The following is a 25,148-nucleotide window of genomic DNA, read 5'->3' as shown; positions in this document are numbered from 1 at the left end:
ACAGAGATTACCAGATGAATACAGGTATTTGTTTATAAAAAACATGTTAGATTGAATATGATATAGAGCCATAATTTCATGACTATATAAAGCTAAATCAGGCAAGCATGGTAGCACATAAACTTTAATCCTAGCATTTGGAAGGCAGAAACAGGAGGATCTCTGTGAGTTCAAGGCTAGTTTGGTCTGCATGGAGAATTTCAGACCTTCCAGGGCTTCATTGTAAGACACTGTCTCCAAAACAAAAAAGAAAAGAAAAAGGCTATTAGCATTGCTTATGCAACATTATTTTATATATAGTATATGCTGATATGTGTAGAAGTAGATCATCATCTCCTCTAAGGACGATGAGGTCATAGTCTGAGGGTAGTGTTTTGTGTCTGTGGGCAATGGAATCAAGTCAGTGAGTTGTGACTGTTTTTAAGACAAGCACAGCACATCAGGGTGCTCTGTGTGTAGAAGAGGTGCTGCAACTCATGACTTGTGTACACACGAGTACTGGTGAACAGTGTTATGTTTCTGCATTGCTAAAGATGAGGAACTAAGAGCTGTGGTCTAAGCTATTACCTAGGCTACCTTTGAGGCTTGACTTACTGATTCAGTTTCTCCAGCAAGGAAAATTTGAGAACTTTTTTCTTTTTTTTATTTTTGAAAGATGACAGTGGGGGCTGGAAAGATGGCTCAATAGTTAAGAGCACTGACTGCTCTTCCTAAGAACTGAATTCAATTCCCAGTACTCACAGCTCACAGCTGTTTGTAACTCCATTTCCAGGGATTCTGACACTCTCACATAGACATATATTAATGCAGGCAAAAACACTAATGAATGTAAAATAAAAATAAATTCGTTTTTTAAAAAATTATGATAAGATTTTTAAAAGTTTGATTCTTCAAGAAAAATTATAGCTAATATTTATCAAGTATTATACTACAATGATGGTAAATATTAATATTTTTATTTTAGTTAAATTCTGAAAACATCATTATGAAATATTGCTACTGTCACTTTACAAAAGAAAAATCTGAGGCCAAAGGGAAGCCATGTAGTAAATGATTTGCTTCCACCACTCACAGGCTGATCCTCAAAAATATACAGAGGTAGTGATTCATGAGAACAAACTTTTTTTTAAGAGAGTGAAGGTTAGAACAACCCAAAATATCAGGACTGTGAGTGAAAGGCTAGAGATGAAATGAGACAGATTGGAGGCAGGTGTGAGGGCTGCCTCTGCTTGTCCTAGCAGTGTGGCTTAGGTCTATCTGCCCTCTGGTTTGTGATGCCGTACTGTCCCTCTGCCCTCTGTATGGTTATCTGCTGTTAACCACCGTGTGGGCATTCAGAGCAGGTGGCATGGATGAGAAATTGGAATTTTATTTTGTATTTAAGGAAATGTTACAGTCATAATCTGTGCTTTTCAAATACAGCTTTATAAAATGGAGTTAATTGATGAGTGTAGGATTAGGCATTACAACAAATTAATTCTGACATGTAATTGGTAAGAATTAGAATAAATAGTGTCCTAGTTAGGATTGCTATTGTTGTGTTGAAACATTGTGACCAAAAGGCAAGTTGGGGAAGAAAGAGTTTATTTGGCTTACACTTCATATCACCATTCATTACTGAAGGAAGTCAGTCCAGGAACTCAAAGGCCAGAACCTGGAGGCAAGAGCTGATGCAGAGGCCATAGAAGGGGTGGGGTATTTTTTACTGGCTTGCTCAGGTCTCTTATAAAACCCAAAACTACCAGCCCAGGAATGGCACCACCCACAATGGCCCCGGCCCTCTCCTATCAATCACTAGTTAAGAAAATACCCTGTAGACTCGCCTGCAGCCTGATCTTAGGGAGGCATTTTCTCCATCAATGTTTCTTTCTCTCAGATGACTCTAGCCAGGACAAATACTATTTAGGCTTTATCATGTATACATAGCCAAGAAGCACTATCAGAAATGTCAGTGTAGGAAACAAATTGGGAAAAAGAGATGGAAATGGGATGGGGAGGATATCTGTAAGAAAAGGAGACTGGCTTAATAGGAATTCAAAAGATGTGTGTTGAATGGTTAACAGATACCATTTAGTGAATGCCTACTCTGTGCCAGAGATTATACTAATGATTTGAGATACTCTTTTTATTCTCACAGTATCTTAAGTAGTACTACCTTTATATAAAGAAACTAGAAACAAACAAATAAATATTGTGAAAACCCTGAGAAATAACATAATTCAGTTACCTGCTGAACTCATAGCAAACTTGTATAATTCCCACAAATTTGTTTAATTTAAACTGACACGTTTTAGACTAAAAGCAGCTTATGAATTTCCATATTCCTTTGAACTGTACCACAGTAAGTTTGGAGAGATTAGTTTTCTGAGTTACCATTTTTGGTTTGTAAAATTTGTTGTGTGTGTGTGTGTGTGTGTGTGTGTTTGTGTCTGTCTGTCTGTCTGGTGGGTACACATTCATGTGTGCATTTGGGTGCAAAAAAGTCAGAAATCAGGTCTTTCTCATATTGCCTTCCATCTTATTTTTTGAGACAAGTCTTTCACTGAACCTGGATCTTATCAGCTGGTTTGCCTGGTGAGCCAGTGAGCTCCTAGGATCTGTCTGTCTTGCATCCTAGGACAGGGTTACAGTCATCTTTGCTCAGCTTTTGCATGGCTGCTGGGCTGGTGGAATAGGTATGGAGCAAGCACTTCACTCACCGAGTCGTCTCCCCAACCCTCTTCTCAGTTTTATAAAATAATCTCCTGCTAGTGCTTGTGATTTTAAAAATCCCACTATTGCTCAGTTTGGTGAAGGCTTAAAAGAATGTCACAAATCAGTTTCCTCGGACGTGACTTACGTGCCATCTGCAATTCAGAGTATCTGTTTCTGTTTTCTTTTTTTTTTTTTTTAAGATTTATTTATTTATTATGAATACAGTTCTGCCTGCATCATGTATGCCTGCCCACCAGAGGAGGGCACCAGATCTCATTAAAGATGGTAGTGGGCCACCATGTGGCTGCCAGAAATTGAACTCCGGTCCTCTGGAAGAACACAGCCCTCCTAACCTCTGCGCCATCTTTCTAATTTCCTGTTTTAATTTTTTCTTAAAAAAATTATTTTGAAAAGTTCTTCATAATGCTTAACTGTATAGAAGTTCATTGAAATGGGTAGACTCTGGGTCTAGATGATCTTGCTATATGATTTTCTTATTTGCAGGTATTTTAATCATAAACCTTTAGTAAAGATAAAAAGTTGTCAGATGTATTTAAAAGTAGAGAGAAAGTAAAATGAGCCCCATCACACCCTTATAATCCAGTCTCAACTCAAAATTGCCGTCTGTGACTCTGGGTCCTCACATCTCAGACTGTTTCGTTAATGTGGCTTTCAGAGGTGCGATACTCTAAAACAGGACTTCAGTACTGTCAAACCTTATGAATTAACACTTTCTCACATATAGTTGGATTACCCTAATTGTCTTACAAGGATCTGTTTGTATTTTGTTTATTTGGTTTGTTTTGTGATGCTGGGTATCAAACCCAGGACTGTGATGCTTGAGTCCCTCATTAATACAACCCCAGTTCTAGTTTGTTGATTTGAATCAAGATCCCAGCAAGGTCTTTATTGCCTTTGGGTGATATGTAATTCATCACCTTCTTTCTTTTCTCTCCCTTCCCTTCCCTTCTTTTTCTTGATATATTTTGTTTGAAATAAATTGGGTCATATATCCAGTTAAATAGTCCACTTTCTGACTGTCTTTTCATGGTATTTTATAACTTGTTCCCCTATCTTTGTTTCCTGAAAACTTCTAGTTAGAGCTAGAGTCTCGGTCAGATTAAGGTTTAGTAGTTATTGTTTAGTGGAAGCAATTCATGGGTAGTACTGGATGCTCTTGTCCTGTCACACTAGGAGGTAAGTGGCTGTTTAAGGTGTTAATGATTGATTTTTTTTTTATTATAAAGTTCCCTATCAGTCTGTTGTATAATTTTGTTTTTACATCCCTTCTAGAGTCAAAATGCCTAGATCATTTGATTAGTTAGGTCTTTCAAAAGCATAGTTTGTTTCTTTTCTATATGTAGTAGCTGAAAGATTAGTTCATCCTAAAATGGAGCTTGTGTAAAAATGCAACATTGTGATACTTTCCTGGGGACACTGTTTCTATCACCCCGTACAGAGAGGTAGAGGCAAGCCAGAGACTTGCTTGGTGAATCAGCTTCAGCTTATTGAGTCTGCTTACAGACGATTGGGTGACTCAGGCGGTTGCATCACCAAATAAGCCTACCCCTGCCTTCTTGATGACTCAAGAAACCTGTATTGTGGCAGTCCTTTGTACGGCTTGCAAGCAGTGACACCACAAAGAGTTATGCCTGTGTTCTAGCAATTTGGTTTTGCTGATACTATCCTCACACAGAGACCGGAGTGCTCTAAATTTCTTCTGAGTTTCCTGAGCCTCCTCAGTCCTTTCTTCCCCCAGGAGGGACATTTCTGTTTGGGGGAATGGCTACATTACATGCAGGATAAACACTTCTCCTTGACTTTTTTCAGAGTCCAAATTCTTAAATTCCGAAGTTGACCAGTGAAGGTTGTATGACTATGGTTGTAATATTTTTGAACTTACAGTTGTTAATGTGAGCCATCAGTACTAATGTGAATAATCTGATTTTGGTCACTGGGAGAGAGGTAGAGATAGTTTGATAAGGCATAGGCTAAGAAAGATGATAAAGTTAGAGTTTTCTTTGAAATAATAAGTTTGAGGTATGGAATATGTTCATAGTCATGAACAAGGTAAGTTGCTTCCAGGCTGGAGATTAGATGAAACAGTTTCAGTGGTCCTGTGTTATTTTCAGTATTAAATGGAAAAGCTGACAGAATAAGTGAGTGACTAGAGGCAGGAATAAGAGTAACAGACATGTATTTATATGAAGGATGCTTCGTTTGAAATACACATCAGCAGTGCAGAACTTTCTCCCTTACTCATTTTCATTTGTTGCTTACTGAAATGAACTGGTACATGTGTGTATGTGTTCTCTTTTCATTAGAGTCCCAAGAGTAGTCTGAAAGAAAGAATTTATCTAGAGGAAACCCCAGAGAAAAGTGAAGGAATTCAAGACACTGTGAGTATGACATCTATGCAGTGTGTGTTGTCTTTGCTTTTTGTTTCTCAGTTTGCATGTTTGGGGAGTGAAACAGCATGAGCACCTGCTGGCAAGTGCATCATGGCTGAGCAGAGCTAGGAAGGTCTCTTCTAGGTGCTGTTCCAGGAGGGAGGGTGTGAAAGATTGGAATAAGTAGGAAAGAAGTTCATAGCATTATTAGTGTGTTGTTATGACATAATATATTATAAAATCTGCTATTAACTATTTTTAAAATATAAAAAAGTATATTCATATTGTTTTGCAACTATCACCACTTTATGTTTCCAGAGTATTTTGTCTTCCTCAACTAAAATTTGGTGCCCATTGAATGTTCAGTTCCTGTGTCTGCTGTCTTCAGCCCTGGCAGTCCCCATACTTTCTGCTTTCGTGATCTGTTAATGGGAACAGAATCGCATCATATTTTTTCTTTTGTGATTGACTTATATCAAATAGCATGATGTCTTCAAGTTTGTCCTTGTTGGAGCATGTGCCGGAATTGTCTTCTCTTTTAGGACTGAATAATACTCTTCTGTATCCCCTGTGCATATATTAAGCAGAATGTAATATATAGACTCCCATGTGTGTGCTCACTCATGTACCTTTGTGATACTTCCAGCCCTTTTGGGTATCTACTTAGATGTGCAATTGCTGGATTTTCAAACTCTTTAATAAGATTAAAAATACTCATTTGTATTGTGTATGTGTATGATGTTGAATCAGTATATCCTTCCCCCTTTCCACGCTCAGGTTCTAGGCTCTGTGTCAAGTGCATTTACTTTCTGAGTTCCCAGTGGCCCTGGATTTTACATACTCACAACTGGATGCTTTGCCATTATGATTTTATTTGATATTTTAAATGTTTCGATGTTTGGCTTGCATGTATTTCTGTGAACATATGTGCAGTGCCTGCAAATGGCCAGAAGAGGGCGTCAGAACCCTCTAGAGGTGGTGGTTGTAGACCACCATGTGGATACAAAACCTGAACCCAAATCCTCTGCAAGAACAGAAAGTACTCATTAACTGCTGAGTCATCTTTCCAGCCCTATGACTTTAGTTTTTAATAAATGTACTTGAAGTTTTATTGTAAAAGACTTAACAGAATTTCGTGATATTATTAGCAACATGTTCTGAGTAGTCAAGAGATATCAGTTAAGTTACAAAATGAAAATTTGACCATTGTTGAAAATAAATGTCTATTGTTTCACTTAGTTTTTAAATTTAAAATTTGAGGTTAGAGAAAATAAAAGCAGTTTTTAAGTAGAGATTGAGTAGGGATTGGACCCTTCCCTAGAATGACCAAGGCCCTGTATTTTATTCCTAGTATCACAAAAAAGAAAAAAGATGTAACCCAGTTTCAAGTCCATTCATTACAAGGTATAAGCATGTGTGAATGAAAAATGTTAGGACTCGCTGGGCAGTGGTGGCACACGCTTTTAATCCCAGCACTCGGAAAGGAATAGAGACAGGCAGAACTTTGTGGGGTCAAGGCAAGACTGGTCTATAGAGCAAGTTCCAGGACAGACTCCAAAGCTACAGAGAAACCCTGCCTCCAAAACAAAACAAAACAAAACAAAATAAAAAACCCAAAATGTTACAAACCAAAGTTGTGTAGTGAGCACAAATGGTTTATTAGTCCTAGGGAATGTTGACCCCTCCTCCCTCCTTTGCTGTCCAGAAAGCAGCCAGTGCTCTTGTGGACATTTGACTTTGAACATCTGAGAACAGATACTTTGAAAATAAAGCACTTCAAAGAAGATAATAAAATGGACCTTACTGATGAAGTGAGCCCTGTGCTTGTCTGTTTTACATTGTGTCTTACTCAGAGGCGTCAGCTCACCAGACCCAGTGAGCCTCTTCTTTCCAGTAGTTTGTTTGGTTGTATTCTTTCTTTGCCTTTGATCATCAGATCGTTTTTTTTCTGTTGCTCTTCCCTGATGTTTCCAGGACACACAGTCGCTCGTCGGCAGTCCCTCCACCCGTGGAGCACCTCATATTATTGGAGCAGAGGATGATGACTTTGGTACTGAACATGAGCAGGTAATGTCTTGCTATAAAATACTAAATTATCAACTTTCTAAGATGTCTGATTTGGTAAACATTCTTTGGAAGTTGAAATAAAACTTGTTAATGATGTAAGCCTAAATCTTAAAAACAAATGACTTGGGTTAGTTGCTTATTTTAGCTTTGAATAGTAGAAATTAACCCTGCAGACTGCAGAGGTCGTTTTATGAGTACTTGAATATTTAATTTTATTTTGGGGGTGGGATGTAATTGAATATGATACCTAAAAATAAACTTTACAAATTCCAGTTATTCATTGATGGAAGGAATATGATTAGCCTAATTCTTGTCCTTTTACCCTGTGGTCTTGCTACATTCAGTGTATATTTTTAGGAAGTTTATATATTAGGAGGATTTTTGAGGCAGTGTCTCCTTAGCCCAGGCTGTCCTGAAACGTTCAGTGTGGCTGAGGATGGCTTTGAGCCCCCATCCGTTTCTTCATCTCCAAGTGCTAGGAGTCCTGGTGTGTACTACCATTCCCACTCTTGAGTAGTTTTTTCAAAGAAGTTTTTGGAGCCCCTAAGAGGTAAGAGGACCACGAGTTTGAATCTGACCTGTACTGACTACATTATGAGATCCTGTCTCAGTTTATTTTAATAAACAAAAATAACAGAAAATACTTTCATAATCTTTATATAACATTCACACTGTTTCTTAGAGATGTGGCTTTGTTTCCTTCAATCACTTTATGTATTTCTTGTTTCTTGTCCTTGCTTTATTGTGTGGCTGGTCTTCTGTAGGATGCTAGTCATTTTGGAGGCATCCTTGCCTTAGAAAGCCCTCTTAGGCAGAAAATGCTCAGTCCTTTATGCTTAAGCATGTGACTGACAGGTGTTTTTGTAGATGTTCTTGATTAGGCTATGAGGTATAAGTTGAATAGTCCTAGCTTAACGAGAGTTTTCTTCTTTCTTTCCTTCTTTAAATCTTGACTGGGTGTTGAATTGTGTTGAATGACTTAGGATGACTTATTTTTATGTTTTTTTTTTCTGATTTACTGTCTTAATAAGACAGATTGTGCTGGCTAGTATTAGAGTATTCAGCTGGCCTTGCATTACTAGAATGACATATTCTCACCTTTTAATTTTATTTAGGATTTATTTAGTGTTGTGCATGCATGTGGAAATGTGTATTCACATGTGTACATATGACATACCACACAAATATAGGTCAGAGAAATGTTTTGGGGGTTGGTTTTCTCCTCACACTGCTTTGAGGCAGTCTCACTGCTTCTGCCACTGTGCTGCCTGTGCAGTTTCCGGCCCATTCTCCACCTTCTCCCTCCTCCCATCTGGCTGTAGGAGTGCTGGAATTACAGATGAGTGCCACCAACATCTGGAAGATTTTAATTTTCAATTTGCTTACTTTTATCTTATGTGTATGAATGTTTGACCTGCATATGTGTTTGTGTACTTTATGTATGCCTAGTGCCTGTGGAGGCTAGAAAAAGGCTCCAGAACCTTTGAATTGGAGTTAATAGATTGTTGTGAGTCACCATGTATGTGCTGGGAACCCAGGTCTTCTGCAAGAGCAGCCAGTGCTCCTAACTGCTGAGTCATCTCTCTGGCTCCCCTGTCTGAATTTTTATTTAAAAACAAACAAAAAACAAGCCCATAAGCACAAGTCCAGCACTCGGAAACAGAGGTAGGAGAACTCTTAGTTTGTTAGCTTGGGCAGCTTTGTGAGTTCAGGCCAGCCAAGGGTACATAGCAAGAACAAAACCAGAACAAGACAGGTTTGATAGGTTAAAAACAAACAAACAGAAACAAAAAAACAACTAAGGAAAAAATGAAGAGAGACAAAAACAGAAACAGGAAGGGACCCGTGACAAAACAGACCCTTCAGAGGTACTCTGCAGTGACCTCTGTCCTCCACCGAGGCCACCTCTTCAAATTCCCACCACTTCCTAAGTGCATCTCCAGGTGGGCACTCAGCCCTCAACACATGAGCCTGTGGGGGCATTCTAGGCCGAAACTGCAGCAGGTGGTCAGGGGAAGTTCTGATGGTTGTTCAGCTGGTCTTACAGTACAGCTTTTAATTCTCAAGAGTTACTGACGTACAACCATTTCTTCTTCTAGATCAATGGGCAGTGCAGCTGTTTCCAGAGCATTGAACTGCTGAAATCACGCCCTGCTCACTTGGCTGTTTTCTTGCACCATGTAGTTTCACAGTTTGACCCTGCAACATTGGTAAAATACTTTATAGTTCACGTGATTCAGGTTCTGCATAGTGATTCATGTGCTGGAGAACTTTTCATCTGTAAAATGAATAGACAGACTTGTTTTCTAAACATATAAGGATAGGCATGCAGGACACTTCAAATGTTATTAATTAAATTACTACACTTTGTGGTTTTTTCACTGTGTCTTTTTCCATTTCTTTTTCCATGACAGCTCTGTTATCTCTATTCAGACCTGTATAAGCAGACCAACTCCAAGGAGACTCGGCGTGTCTTCCTTGAGTTTCATCAGTTCTTCCTGGACCGATCTGCAGTAAGTTAACAAGTTAATGCTAGAATCTTTCCTTCAGTGCATTCATTGTCTTAGTGACCCTGATTCCTGTCCCCTAACCATGCTGTTGAAGTGTATCATGCTTTTCAGCATCCATATTATTATCTCAGTTCTTGATTATGCTTGGCTGGCTTAAAAGTAATTTCTAAATTAGTTTTGGATATATGAATTCTTACAATTGATTTTAGGGAATATATGTGTATATGTGTGTATGTATATATTATACGTGTTTATGTATACACATATATGTACATATATACACACATGTATATTTGGAAATTTATATGTGTATGATTAGAATGGGGGCTAAAAAAGATAATATAAATGATAGACATATGTATTAGAACCCAAAGGATAATGCTTGGATAATTAAATTCTGAGTGACCTCCTTGAACATTAGAGATACAAATTTAACTAAAAAGTGGTGGAAAAGGTCACACACTGAACTCAATGATAATAGCACTTTGTTTTATCAGTAGCAGTGCAAGGGAAGTGGCTCAGTGATTAAAGGGCTTGGTACACAGTCACGAAGACCCGAGTTTGAGCCCCACGTCCACATGCAAAGGCAGAGACAGGGAGATCCTGGGGCCTTGCTGGCCATCTAGCCAAGCCTTTGAGTTCCAGCTTTGGTGAGAGATTCTGTCACAAACAGTAAGATAGAGAACATTTGGCCTCCACTCATGTGCTTTTTTATGCATAGTACATGTGCTTGCACATGCATAATAAACACACACACACACAATGCTAGTAAGGTTCTTTATTTTATAAGTCTTTTTTTTTTAAGCTGAATTTTATCATTACCATTACTAAATAAGTGTAAATAATAGCTCATAGTACTTCTTTGGATGTTATTTTTGCACAGGGTTACAGGCCAGTCCTGAATTCAGTATGTCACTGAAGATGACCTTAAACGTACTCTCTTGCCTCTATTTCCCAGTTGCAGGGATTAAAGCATTTGCTACCATATCTGGTTTTATGAGATGCTGAGATGACACCATGGCTTTCTGAGTGCTAGGCAAGCACTCTGCCATGTTTCCAGCCCTCGTCCTTACATTTGATCTTCTTTAGATGACTGCTTCAGACTCTCTGATCTCCATCACTTCCTCTCCTAGGATTTTCTCACCTGAAGACTTTGCTTTTTATTTGTTGTATATTTGTTGTCTGTGTGGGTATGTGCCAACTGTGTGCCAATGACTGGATTCCAGAAGAGAGGGTCAGGCCCTTAGCTGAACTCTGGTCCTCTGTAAGATCATCAAGTGCTCTTAAACCACCAAGCCATCCTTCTAGCCCAGCCCTGACCTTGCTGTTTTCCTGGAAAGTGTGTGAAACAGTGGTTCTCAACATCCTAATGCTGTGACCCTTTTAACATGGTTCCTCCTCTTGTGGTAACCCGCAACTGTAAAATTACTTTCATTGCTACTTCATAACTGTCATTTTGATACTATAATGAATCATAATGTAAATATCTGATATGTAACCCCTGTGAAAGGGTTGTTCCACCTCCCTCTCTCCACAGGTTGAGAACCGCTGGTATAGTGTGGAGAGAAAGAAAATAAGTGGATATAGCGGCTACTTCCATCATACTGTATATCTGCCCTTTTGCTCTCATGATTCGTGTTAGCATCAAAGAATAAGAAAAATCCATATTAACATGCCAATTCTTCTTTTATGTGACAAATCATAATTATTTCATCCATATATATGACTTTTTATTTTATTTGTGTTGCTGGGAATTAAATCTTTGACTTGATATGACAAAAAAGGCTCTATTAATGAGCTATATAACCACCCCACATGTCCTTTTTGCACTCATGCTAAAATTGCTTTTCTTTCTTTTCTTTTTTTTTTTTTTCTTTACTGTTTTTCACATCTTTCCTTTTTCCTTTTCCTTGAAACAGGGTCTCATGATAGTCCAGGCAGGCCTTGGGCTTCTAGATTCTCCCATCTGATTCCCAAATGTTGGGATTACAGATATTCATGAATATGTCTTGCCATATCACTTTTCTTAACATGAACATAAGGGGTCAAAGAGATGGCCCACTCAGTGGGTTAAGTGCTTGTTGTGAAAGTATAAGCACCTGAATTAGATGTTTGCACCCACATAAAAAGCCATGCATGGCTGTGTACACTTATAATCCCAGGGCTAGGAGGGAAGAGGTGGAGACAAGGGTCCCAGGGGCTCTCCAGCCAGTCAGTCCAATGAAATCAGCAAGAACCAGGTTCAGTGATGAGCCCTATCTCAAAAGAGAGTTTAGGGAGACTAACATCGGCCTTCACAGAGTCATTCCTGGACAAGTAGACCCACCCACATGTGCACACACTGCACACACACACACACAAAGTAAATAATGTAAGCATCTCATAATACTTTATACTGACTTATTTTCAAATTTAAACTTCAAATCTTTACAGGAATTATTTAAATTTAAGAAGTATATGACTTTAATAGGTGTTTAGTACAAAGTAAATATAAAAACTAAGTTACTTCCTCTGAATACAAAATAATAAGATTTTTCTTTCAAACTGTTGGGTGAAAAACATTGCAGTCTGACAGTGTGACCAAAGTCTACATGCTTTTTACTGGGAGAGTCCCTGCATAGAAAGAAATTAATTCAAAGATGGTTGCCTTCATTCTACAGCAGGAACTACAAATGGTTACTAGAAATTTTAACTTAAAAACTCAATGCGACATCCAGTACTCCCTCATTGAGATTTCTAAACACTCACCTAAGAAAGTTATGAGACTGGCATGATCTTTTGGATAATATTGAGATTCAGAAATGAAAATCATGCTTACATATGAGTTAGTTTTTCCTGTGTAAATACACATAGTTTAGCTTTTATTTGTATTTTTCAAGTAGTGTATAACTGATTGTATTGACCAGTGTTTCTAGTAAGCCAATGTCAGATTTTTATTTGGAGTAATACGGAAACGTTTGTTCTGCTGTGTAGTAAAATGACTGTTCCTTCGTAGCAGAACACTGGAAAAGAGTTTGTTTCTGTGTTAATTAATAGACTAGTTCAGAACTATGACACTTTGCTGCATGAGGATGGATTGTGAAACACGCCTTCAGAAACTTAGACACGTTCTTCTGCCTACCACGGAAGTCTTGGTGCTGTTTTAACTTCCCTTTGCATTCTGTTTCAGCATCTGAAAGTTCCTGTTCCCGAGGAAATCTCACTGGATCTAGGTAAGTTTGGAGCACTCACATCAAGATGATTAACATCTCCATAGAAATGTAACTTGCTTCTGTTCCGATATTATATTTGTTAGTCTGTTTAGACAGAGTAAATCACATGAATTACAGCAGAAAGAGAGTCTACTACATTGAAAAGATGAACTCTGAATTCTGACAGGAAGTATGTTATCTGGTGTGTTAAGTTCTGTGTAGGATCAGATCTCATAGCGTTTAGATCAAATCATCCCTTTTCTTTGTGCAGAAAAGAGAAGACCCGAGCTTATTCCTGAGGACCTGCATCGGCACTACATTCAAACTATGCAGGAGAGAGTACACCCTGAAGTTCAGAGGCATTTAGAGGATTTTCGGTAAGTTTGTGTTAGATAAAACTTGACAGATTTGCTGGGCAGAGGAGGCGTACACCTTTAATCTCAGCACTTGGGAGGCAGAGACAGGAGGATCTCTGTTGAGTTCAAGGCCAGCCTGATCTATAGAGAGAGTTCCAGGACAGCCAGGACTACATAGAGAAACCCTGTCTCAAAAAACCATAACAAACAAAAACAATCAGTATTTTTTTTATTGTTCTAAATAGGAAAAAGTTATATAAAATACTACGCTCATTACTAGGTAAACTATATGGTCTTCACCCTGTTATTAAACATAATAGGCACCTGAAATCAAGGGTTGGATGAGAGCTAAGAGTCCATAGTCTCCATTCATGCCCTTTCAGGAGCCAAGTTCAATGCTGTATCTGTGCTGTGTTCCTTCAAGAAATGTGTCTTTAGCTTTGACCACCACTAGAACCCCATCTGACTGGGTCTCAAGGAAACATGACATTCTACCTGTCCTAGAAACTTGTAGCTAGGACTGTCTAGACAGCTAGAAGGACATGTTTTGTTCTCTGCTAGCTGAGATTTTCCCCCAACCCTTTTAGACAGAAACGTAGCATGGGACTGACCTTGGCGGAGAGTGAGCTGACTAAGCTTGATGCAGAGAGAGACAAGGACCGGGTTACTCTGGAGAAGGAGCGAGCATGTGCGGAACAGATCGTTACCAAAATTGAAGAAGTATTGTAAGTGAGAGAACTATGTGCAGAAATGCTGGTTTTGCTTTGAGCAGATCTCACTGGCAGGTTGTACATGTAGAGCTATTTGTCATAACATTTGGAGACAGGATTTTTTTCTTGGTAATTTAACGTTCTGGCCTTCTTTCTTTTGAGTGTTGGCTAATGCATAACACCAAACTTGATCAAAGTCAGGTGAACACTTTCACTGCTGAATTCACAGGCTTTGAAAATACTTGTTGCTGTAAAGCGTGTTAAAATACAACACAGCTGTGAAATCTTGTGGGTTCTTTGGGGATTAGAGTTCTGTTGATATTTTATTCTAGATGTAGCTGGGACCCAAATCATTAGTTCTTTTCTATTGTTTTGGGTCTCTGATTAAATGTGTTTCTCTGTTTTTTTTTTTTTTTTTGATGGTACTGAACCTTTTACCATACTAGGTAAGCACTCTGCCCCTGGGTTGTAGATCATCTTCAGATGTATATATTTCATCTTAAAATATTTTTATTTTTAGGATGACTGCTCAGCCTGTGGAAGAAGAAAGGAGGTAATAGAATCTTACCCCACTAGAGCTATTTTCTATCTACTTTAACCGACAATTTCTTTTAACTTCTGTAGGTTGTCAGCTCCCTCTGGTGGCCTGTATTTTGTTTGACTAGCACTCTAGTGTCATGGATAGAATCAGTTTCTGTGTGCATATCTTTAGTTTCTGCCTTAATTAATTTCCAGCATTGGAGCTCTAGAAATCATTTGATCTCCTTTTTCTGACCGTTCTTCCCACATCAGAACTCTTATTTTACTTAATCATTTTTCCTCCAGTTCCACAATGCAGTATGTGATTCTCATGTACATGAAGCATTTGGGAGTAAAAGTGAAAGAACCTCGAAACTTGGAGCACAAGCGGGGTCGAATTGGATTCCTTCCAAAGATCAAGGTAAGGCTGGGAAAATGACAGAGTGCTGCTTCTTCACTTTTGATTACAGTGTTTACAAACTAGCATATTAACACTAAGTAATAGGCCTAACTTGTTCTCTAAATAGACATCTAGTGAGAAATCTTGTGACACACATATATAAGCTTATTATCTTTAGATAATGTGAAAAGAGTTCATATGCCTGCCATCAACAACACAGTGCATTGTGCCTCAGGGTGCCTGTCTCAGTTCATAATATTTTGGTTTTATTTAATGTTTGTTAAATTATAAAGACCTATGAAGGCCAGCATGTTCTTCATTAGTATGTCTGCAGTTTTTAGCATGATATCTTCAAATATTTTGAAAGTGATGAGTGGATGGACAAATGTTGTAAAACAGTCTCCTGACAAATATGTAAATTTTTGTCAACAAGCTTCTGGTAAAATTATCCTCTTTTTTTTTTTTTCCCTAAAAGTATTGTTTCTGTTGAAAAGTTTTGAAAGCTGGGCATGGTAGTTAGAATCTGTACTACCAGTATTTGGGAGGTATAAGCAAGAGGATCCAGCCCAGACTACATCAGATGCTGTCTCAAACCAAACGATGCAAAAATAAAAAAACAAGTCATCTTGAGTGTGAGGTTCACATATGACTTGCCAAGGTCCAGTGGTGCTTATTAGTTGTATTTCACCGGTTCCTGTCAACTAACCACCAGAATCACATTACTATATTTGAAAGCAACAACATCAAAACTTACTGTTTGGTGTCTCTTATCTTATTGTACCTCAAATTTAGCAAAGCATGAAGAAAGATAGAGAGGGTGAAGACAAAGGGAAGCGAAGAGGATTCCCCAGCATTTTGGGACCCCCAAGGAGACCAAGCCGCCATGACAACAGTGCAAGTATGTTGACACTTGAAACATTGTTCCTGCTGCCTTTACTCAGAAGTTCATTTGGCCAGGATGCATTGCAGGAGGTGGTTGCTCTGGAGATAACGTTGCTGATGCTCCACTGTGCCTTGCTTCCCTTCAGTGCTATTCCTAAAATAAGTTCCCCTGTGTTGCTGTATTAATTGTTGTAAACATCTTCATCAGTGACAGTGTGCCATTCACGACTGTCACGACTTACTTTCTGATTCTGGTTTTATGCATATGTTTTTACGTTATGTTGGCTAAATTTGAGGGGGGAAAAAGTTTTGGGCCAGGGAGCTGGGGAGCTAGTTCTGTAGACCCAATGTTGAAGTTAAAAAAATAAATTAAAAAAAAAAAAAGGCCTAATGTGGTGGCTTATATCTGTAATACCACCACTGGGGAGCCAGAGAAAAATGGATTCCTGGCCTGCTAGCCTGGCCTGTTTACTGAGCTTGTCTCAGAAAGGAGCGTGGACCTTGACTGAAGAATGGAAATGACACCTAGAGTTGTCATCTGGCCTCTATACATTCAGACTTGCACACACATGTCCACCTGCACACGGGGACACACACACACCTCCACCATAACTCATTTAATCTCTTTGTATTTACTGTTACTCACTCTTTGCACTTTTATAGTTTCTGCCTGTCCACTGTGTTTTTTCTGATATCCTGTCACTTCTGTCCTCAGAGAGAGAGAGAGAGAGAGAGAGAGAGAGAGAGAGAGAGAGAGAGAGAGAGAGACGAGGCCAATAGACAGGACTGCAGCAGAGGTAGAAGCGTGGTACTGTGGGGAGGTAGCCAGTCTGCTGAACATTTGGAGATCCTGGCATGCAGGGATGACAGTGTGGCTGAGGAACAGTGATGCCACATCTCCGGACCATGAGGAGTCCTCATGCAAAATGCCAGGAGCACAGATGGGGAAGTTGTGGCAGGTAGAGGAAGTCTTCAGGGAGAGGAGAGGGAGGATTTCACAGTTGCTGACCTGACTTCATGCCAGAGACAGATGGATCCGTGGCCTGCTAACTTGTCCTACTTTCTGGGTTCGTCTCAGAAAGGAGTGTGGACCTTGACTAAAGGATGCCAAAAGAGTTTTGGGAATGAACTTAAATTTGGGGTTTACAGAGCCATGTGAGAATGTGTAAAGTAGCAGAAGGCACCCGAGTGTCTATAGTCTCTGAAAGTACTTGCTGTGAACAAGAGTAGTGCGCAGGATGGTCTTTGACACCTTATTATGGTGGCAATGTGAAGTAGAGGGAAGCCTTCACTACTGCTACTCTCTCTGCCTCCTCCTTTTATATCCTTTCTTCCCCTGCTCCACCCCTCTTAGTTTTTCTCATCTACTTTCTTCTTTCTTTACCCCTTTATCTTCTTTCATCTCCCCATCTTTCCATGTCTCACTCTGTCTGTCCCTTGCTGTGTGTAGTAATTGCAGACCCCTTTTCAGATATTTTCATCCGCCCTTTCTCTCATCTCTAAGCTGATTCACTGGTGACACAGGGTGCTAACCATGGCTTTCTGTTTAGTTGGCAGGGCCATGGAGATACAGAAACTACGCCACCCGAAGCACTTATCTGCACCCTCGTCTGTGAGTCCTGAGCCTCAGGACCCTGCCAAGTTGCGCCAGAGTGGATTAGCCAGTGAAGGAATAGACACTGGATACCTGCCTGCCAGTACCATATCCTCTGCCACTTCAGGAGCTGCTCTTTCCCAAGAAGGAGGGAAAGAGCATGATGCAGGTGAGTTTTGCTGTAGTTCAGCCTAATTTGGGGTCAAGATTTGGATGCAAGCACACTGAGCAAACACTGGAGAGACAGCGTATTTTAATTGAAACTGAATTCCAGTTTACTTTGATTTAAATAATTTAGTGTCTGCGAAGAACATAGTGCTGAATGATAGTTTGTAGTTTGAAAACGAAAACAACAAAACGACACTCACTGAACTCCTGAGATGTTAGTTTTGTCCTGGGGCTGGTGAACATTAATGGTGCACAGATGCATGTCATTTGAAGCTTATAAGTTGCACACAGAAACTCACAAAATTAAATATTCACATTGGAGACCCTGGTGTGGTAGTACACCTAGAGTCTTATTGCTCAGGAGTCAGAAGCAGAAGGATCACAAGTTCAAGGCCAGCCAGGGATACATAGTGAGACCCTGTTCATAAACAAAAACCAGCCACCGTTGTGTATCAACTAATGACGAGGACATCTTGCAGACTTGTAAGAGTTAGAAATGAGGATGGTGTCGCATTACACTGCTCCTTGTAACAGTGAATGATGGAATAGAAAAGAATAGGGCTTTCTGCAAGAAAATGTCTTTTACTTGGAGTTGTGTATCCTAAATTATCTGCTGAGTAGGAAGAATGAATAAAGACATTTTCAGATGTGTAATAATCTGAAGTTTAGCTAAAATTCCTTAGTCCTTGAACATTGTTTGAGGCTATACTTCTGCAAGACGAGAGAAAAAGCAGAAGTAAGTCGTGGGATAAGGGAGACAGCAGCAGAAGGCTGTGACAGGTCACAGGTCAGGGAGCCATGGCTCCAGATCAGGGCTCAACATCGCAAGCCAGGAATGGGAAGGAGACAAGAGGGGGGAGCGGGAAGATGGTTTAGTAAGTCAGGTGCCTGTTGTGCTGTTGTGAGAGCATGAGGACAGGGTTAGGGTCTTTGGCAGCCACATAGAAGCTGTATGTAGCAAGACACATCTCTAGTGTGTCTGGGAGCGGGGTGGGGTGGGCAGGGGTGCAGACAGATGAATCCTTAAAGCTCACTAGCTAGTAGGTAATTTCTTAGTTCATTGAGAGATCCTCTCTCAAAAATAGAAGATGGAGAACTATCAAGAAAGATGCACTGTGTTGTTCTGTGTCTACACATAGGGACACACACTCACACATGCACTACACACACAAAAAATAAAAGAGGGTTTTTAAGCAGTTGGTATTATGAGGTAGCAGAAGGAGAAAAAATTGAGACTTGATAAAATTATATTACTTTGCCAATCAGAAAAGATTTAGGAGTGCAAGGAAAAACAATTGTTCAGGAAAGTAAGTCATACTTGAAACATGAGGAAAATTGGATGTGTTGGCACATGGGTTTACTCCTAGAACTTGGGACATGGGTTGCAAGTTGCAGGCAAGTTTGGGCTACATAGTGAGACCCTGTCTCTCTAACAAAATGAGGGCTGGTAAGATGGCTCAGCAGGTAAGGTGCTTGCCATCAAGCCTGGCAACCTGAGCTTGATCGCTAGACCCCAAGTGGTTGAGTGAGAGAAGAAGCTTCTGCAAGTTGTCTTCTGACTCGCACACACGTGCACAAAATAAATAAATGTTTTTAATTAAAAAAGGAAACAATACAAGTGTCCTGGTCATGAAGCAGCTGATAGAGTGTGAGATTTAGTATACGAAGCACTCTGTTTTATGTGGCCACGGAGTTACATAATTGGGGTCAATAAAGAAAGAAACTGTTCAAATCAGCACACTTCTTAACCTGACAGGAACAGTATGCATGTATGCTGTAGGTTGTAGTTGATAATAGATGTATGGTCATAGCAATGCAAACATATTTGATTGGTTTTCAGACACTTAGAATCATTCTACTAGGCAAAGTATAGAATAGATATTGCATTGTGACCACACATCAGAGATGTAAGAATACGAGAAGGAAATATATGGGTACTAAATCCCTAGCCTGACAAACAAGAGAGTTAACGTTCTCCTGGATGGAATAAAATGGATCCATATTTGGATTTGTTACTAATTGGCTTCTGAGAATTTCTGTAATGTCTCATAACCCAATTAGTAATAGTATATCTATCAGATATTGGGAGTGGCAGAAAGGGAAGGCAGAAATATGAGACGAATCCCTACAGAAAGAGATACTATGTACAGATAGATGATAAATCAAGAGAAAGTGTTATTTGTAATTGGTCCACTCTAACGGTTGGTAATAAAAATGAGAAAAGTTAAGTGAGAGGAAGCTGCTCCTCATTATAGTTTCTTGCTAACGTGGTGCCTTGTCTTGCCTTGATTTTTTTTTATAACTAATTTTCATTAATTTTTATAATTTCATTTATATATGCCTTGCATACTGTCCACTCTTACTTCCTACCTCTCTCCCTCCCATCTCCCCTTCCCACATCTCTCGTCATGTCTACTCATTTTGTTTTGTGACTCAAGCTTAATCAGGGTCACCTGCATGACCATGGCTTAGAGCTGAGTTGGGCCTGGGCAGCTCAGCAGAGGTTATACACCTAAAGACAATGATTCCACCTCTCCCAAAATCTACCAATAGGCAATAGTTCAGAGGTAAAGGGCGTGTGTGGAAATCAGGGAGTTGCAGAAGTCAGGGTTCTTTTTCATTGTTGGTTACGAGAATACTTTAAAAATGATTCTCTTTCCAGGCGTGGTGGCACACACGGCACACACCTTTACTCCAAGTGCTCAAAAGGCAGAAGCTGGCAGATCTCTGAGAATTCAAAACCGACCAAGGGCTGCATAGTGTTTCCAAAAAAAAAAGAAACTTTTCTTGGGACTAGAGAGAGAGCTCAAGGGTTAAGAGCACTTGAGTTTGATGCCCAGCAATCACATGGTGGCTCACAATCATCTATAATAGGTCTGATGCTCTCTCTGGCATGCATATTTATATGCAGAGCACTCATACTAAAATATAAGTAAATAAAATTAGAAAATGTTTTCCCATTTATGTTTTAGTGCACTGGAGAATTTTACATATTGAATTTTGATTCTGTCTAGATAGCCTATTTAAATAGAATGTGGCTATGAATTAAGTTGAACTTTTTCTGGGGATTCATTCATGAGAGTTTTGATTTTTTTTTTTGGTTATTGATGATACTGTTTTATTTTAAACAGTTAGTGACTGGCGTTTGTCTTTTTAGGATCAAAACAAGTTGGAGAAGCACCGGTGCCTGGAGACTGCTTGGACAGCACACCTCGTGTCTCCAATACTGTTTTTGACTTCCCACCTCCTCTGTTAGATCAAGTGCAGGAGGAGGAATGTGAAGTAGAGAGGTAATTCCAGCGAGAGCTAGAGAGCTTTGTATATCGCTTAAAGTACCTTGAACTATCACTTTTTATATCTGGCAGCACTTTCTGTCATATAATGTTTTGAAAGACGTCTGGTTGGTAGTAAATATTAAATCCTACTGAATCTTTTCTGTTATTTTGTGTTAAATAACTCCTGGATCTGGGCAATTACTTATCCAACCATTGGGATTTAACCCAGTTTGGGGGACCCTGGATATGTCTTTCTTGATCTCCATTTTGTTCACCTGTGATTCTTAATCCTCTATTGTTTTAGGATGGCAGAACATGGAACCCCAAAACCCTTTAGAAAGTAAGTACATCTAAAATAGCTTTCATTGAAATAGAGCCTTTTCTCTCGAAGTCCTAGTCTTAAAGGGGAAGATACACTCTACATAGTCTGTGAGTATAAAGGGGGGTTGTAGTAACCAGGTCACTTGACAGTATCACACAGGTACAAGCTGCGTGTAAGAGAGACTCAGTGCTGATCAGATGCAGAAATCCCCTTGGGGATGGGTAACAGTTGAGCTGGTAAAATGTTTGCCCCACAAGTATGAGGACCTCAGTGCAGATGCTCAGTACCCGTGTAAAAAGCCAGGCATGACAAGGCCATGTCAAAAAGAATAAAGTGAAGAACAGTCAGGGAAGACACCTAAAGCCAACCTCTGGCTTCCATATGCATATGCACACTTATCTATGTGCATCCATACACATATGAACATAGGCAGAAGATTTGCAAGTCTTCCATTGTCCACTTGAAGCCCTCAAACAGAATTTGCCATTATTTGTTTTCTTCTTAGGTTTGACAGCATCGCCTTTGGAGAAAGTCAGAGTGAGGATGAGCAGTTTGAGAATGACCTGGAGATGGATCCTCCCAACTGGCAGCAGCTTGTTAGTAGAGAGGTGTTACTGGGACTGAAACCTTCCGAGATCAAAAGACAGGAAGTGATTAATGGTAAGTTTAATCATCTGTTGCTGGCCATATACACTGAGACTTCTAGAATGAAGCACATCTCCTAGCCTTTGAATTTGCTTTGTTTTCTATTGGCCTTTTGTTTTACATAAAGACAGAATTAAACTAGATGGGTTATTCTTGAGCCATTAAACATAAGCAGTACAAGTGCACTGTTTGTATTTATAATCTAAAAGGAAAGGGTGTTTAGCTTTCAGGATACTGAAGATCCATAGCATTATAGGTATGGAATTTGAAAAAAAAAAAAAAAAAACAGTAGGATACTAGCCCTAAACTGAGGTTGTATCGTAGGCATAGATTATCAAGAGTAAGCTAAATTTAAGAGATTAGTTGAGCAATAGGCAGTGAGTAATGAGGTCAAAAGTCAGATTTAGATTGTCCAGGTGCAGTGCTCTTTAGTTCCTGTCGTAGTTTCATTTATGTTGCTGTGACAAATACTCTTATGAAGACTGGCTTAGAATTCCAGGTCACAGCCATTACTGAGGGAGAATCGAAGCAGGAACTCAGAGAAGCCAGTCACATCACATCTACAGTGGAGCATAGAGGATGACTGCTCCTGTGCCATCTCACTTGTTCTCCACCAGTCTTCTCCTGCCCTATATGGTCCCAGATCCCCTGCCTAGGGAATAGTGTTGCCCATGATGCATTGGGTTTTCCTATGTCTTTTAACAAGACAACCCCACCCCAGATACACTCACAGACCTACCTGTTACACTTACTCAATTGAGACTCTTTTCCCAGGTGATTCTAAGTTGTGGCAAGTTGGCATCACAGTTAACCTAACATGTACGTAACAAGTATGTGACATGTATGCTGTACCCTCTGCTATCCCTATGATTTGATTTTACTAAATATATTATTGTTGATGACATTGAGTGAGTTACAGTATGACTCCAGAAATGAGGTTTTATGGGTAAATATGGAAAACTAAATCCACTATTACTTCTGAAGAATGCTTAAGGCTGTATGTTATTAGAATTTATTATATTCTGGTGTGATAAGGTCATATTGTAAGTGGATGATTTGGGGGTAACTTAATTAGCTTTTAAATATAAAATTGTTTTGATGATACTGTTCATTAGTCTGGTGTGTATGAAATTTTCATGGAATCAGTGTGATTTTTTTTTTTTAGAGGCTACCATCCTTTCTAAATGTTAAATAGTTTATTATATAATGCATTTACTGCTTAATAACAATGAAACATTATATTTAGTCTAAATAAAGCAACATTCTGTGCCTCTTTCCCCCTTCCTGCCCAGAATTGTTCTACACTGAAAGAGCTCATGTCCGAACACTGAAGGTTCTTGACCAAGTATTTTATCAGCGTGTGTCCAGAGAAGGAATTTTATCACCTTCAGAACTACGCAAGATTTTTTCAAACTTGGAAGATATTCTTCAACTTCATGGTAAGAGAAATTGACTTGTGCTCATTGTGTCTACATTTCTAGTAAAGACTATGACTATGTAAAGGTACCTCTATAACACATGACTGATAGTTAAGTATAGTTTTATGCATATCTGACATTGTATGTGAATACATCCTACAAAGAGGGATGATCAGATCTTTGATCTTAAATCTTTTCCCCATAATCAACAAAGTATTAACATTGGGATTTTTTTGTCTAAAGTTAGTATTTACAGCGAAAAACATGAGTAGTCATAATTACTTTTGGAAATGTTCTATTACAGTATATATATGTAGTTTTTAAATATATATCCTATGTAATAATATGCATATATTTTGTAAATAGTAAAACTAACATTAATCCCATGGTTGGATAATTTTCAGACACAGTTATAGCTTTGTTGCTTAGGACACATTTTTTGTGTCTTGTCCCAGTTGAGTAACCTGTATCTGCAGGTAGTGGTAAGACACTCTTGTCTCTGCAAGTCACAGCTTCTCTATGACCCTTGATTTTCAGTCTTTCTTGGTCAGAGGAATTATCAGCTATTCACCAAAGCAATGCCTTTTGTGGGCAATTTTAGATTTCAGTGACGTGCAGTGTAATGTTTACATCCAGGGTCTTTCTGAGCTCGGTTACAGAATGAGTCCTTGAGGGTAAATACGTACTTGAAGTAGCCACACTTTAGGCAACATGCTAGTTCCTAAAATATAGGGTTTAATGCTTTAAGATCTGTTTCCAGGAGGAACTTTTGGAATCTAGCTTTGTAAGGGCTGTGTGCATATTATGTTCTCAGAGATCAGAGCAGCTATGCTATTCTGAAAATTAAAATAAAATCTTAAAAAAGTTAATTACTTAGTACTACCAGTAGTTCTGACTAAAATAAACACGGACTTTCTTTTTTCTTTTTCTTTTCTCTCCCGTAGTTGGGTTGAATGAGCAAATGAAAGCTATCCGGAAGAGGAATGAGACCTCTGTTATTGATCATATTGGGGAAGATCTGCTTGTCTGGGTAAGGAAGTTGAGAATTTCTTTTAATACTTTTACAGACACTTGATTGAATTTAGGGGTAAGTAATAAATGCTTCCAATCTGTAAACACATCCATTTTGCAGAGTTAATATGCAGAACTAAAAGGGGTCCAAAGCATTATTTCATTGGTTGGTTCATTCTAATCAACATGCAGTCAGGCTAAGTGTTTGATTTTATTGAGATATGAATACACTGGGCTTTTTATGTTTTGTAGGCTAAAGAGTAATGTGTCTTACTAGTTTAAGTGATCCAGAATTTGTATCATCTTCTGTTCAAATCTTAGACATGTACTGTACAGTATTAGGCAATTATAGATCATACGTGTCAGTAGTGAAAATTACTTAATTTTGTTTCCAATATAAGGAAAGAATCCAGAGGCTGTAGTAATTCTCAAATTCTATCTTTCCGCCTGTCTGTACAGATTTATTTTATAGTACATATTTGATTGTATGTGTGTGCATACATATGTGTTTCGTGCCCACAGAAGTAAAAAGAATGCATCAGATCCTGTTTGGATTCCTGGAACTGCAGTTATAAATAGTCAGGAACCACCACATAGGTGCTGGGAACCAAAACCTGGTCCTCTGCAAGAGCAGCAAGTGCTCTTAATCACTCAGTCATTTCTTCAGCCCCTGGCTGTCATTTATATGCAACAAAACTCTGTATAGTTCTGGGGGACAGTGGCTTCTGCTCTCACAGAACTTATCATGGAAAAACTGTGTAGTTCTGTTTTGTTTTAGACAGGGTCTCAGTAGTTAACCCTGGCTGGTCTGGAACCCAATGTTTTTGTTTTTGTTTTTAAAACAAGGTCTTATTGTGTAACCCAAGTTGATCTGCCTGCCTCTGTTCTCAAGTGCTGAGTTAAAGGTATACCATACAATGCCTAGCTATTGATTTAAACTCTCTCTAACTAACTCACTCTCTCTCTCTCTCTCTCTCTCTCTCTCTCTCTCTCTCT

At 39.1% G+C, this 25,148-nt stretch overlaps 1 protein-coding gene across 3 annotated transcripts in view; it reads left to right on the top strand.

Moving 5' to 3' along the window:
* The window catches only part of Arhgef12 (Rho guanine nucleotide exchange factor 12), a 135,897-nt gene that overhangs the window by 87,864 nt on the left and 22,885 nt on the right, over positions 1-25,148 (top strand). For all 3 annotated transcript variants that reach the window (XM_050120065.1, XM_050120064.1, XM_050120063.1), the window contains 16 exons: positions 5,019-5,093; positions 7,059-7,151; positions 9,251-9,361; positions 9,566-9,664; positions 12,831-12,873; positions 13,124-13,229; positions 13,796-13,933; positions 14,439-14,471; positions 14,744-14,858; positions 15,630-15,735; positions 17,270-17,482; positions 20,639-20,771; positions 21,061-21,096; positions 21,584-21,738; positions 23,016-23,162; positions 24,086-24,171. In XM_050120065.1, the coding sequence (XP_049976022.1) occupies positions 5,019-5,093; positions 7,059-7,151; positions 9,251-9,361; positions 9,566-9,664; positions 12,831-12,873; positions 13,124-13,229; positions 13,796-13,933; positions 14,439-14,471; positions 14,744-14,858; positions 15,630-15,735; positions 17,270-17,482; positions 20,639-20,771; positions 21,061-21,096; positions 21,584-21,738; positions 23,016-23,162; positions 24,086-24,171 (1,689 nt within the window). The remainder of the gene's footprint in view (positions 1-5,018; positions 5,094-7,058; positions 7,152-9,250; positions 9,362-9,565; positions 9,665-12,830; positions 12,874-13,123; positions 13,230-13,795; positions 13,934-14,438; positions 14,472-14,743; positions 14,859-15,629; positions 15,736-17,269; positions 17,483-20,638; positions 20,772-21,060; positions 21,097-21,583; positions 21,739-23,015; positions 23,163-24,085; positions 24,172-25,148) is intronic.

Source organism: Alexandromys fortis, unplaced genomic scaffold, assembly GCF_014885135.2.
Source record: "Alexandromys fortis isolate MF-2015 unplaced genomic scaffold, M_Fortis_MF-2015_v1.1 scaffold_190, whole genome shotgun sequence".
In the NCBI taxonomy this organism is placed as follows: domain Eukaryota; kingdom Metazoa; phylum Chordata; class Mammalia; order Rodentia; family Cricetidae; genus Alexandromys; species Alexandromys fortis.
Note: the sequence above shows the minus strand (reverse complement) of the source record. Positions and strands in the feature narration are given on the sequence as shown.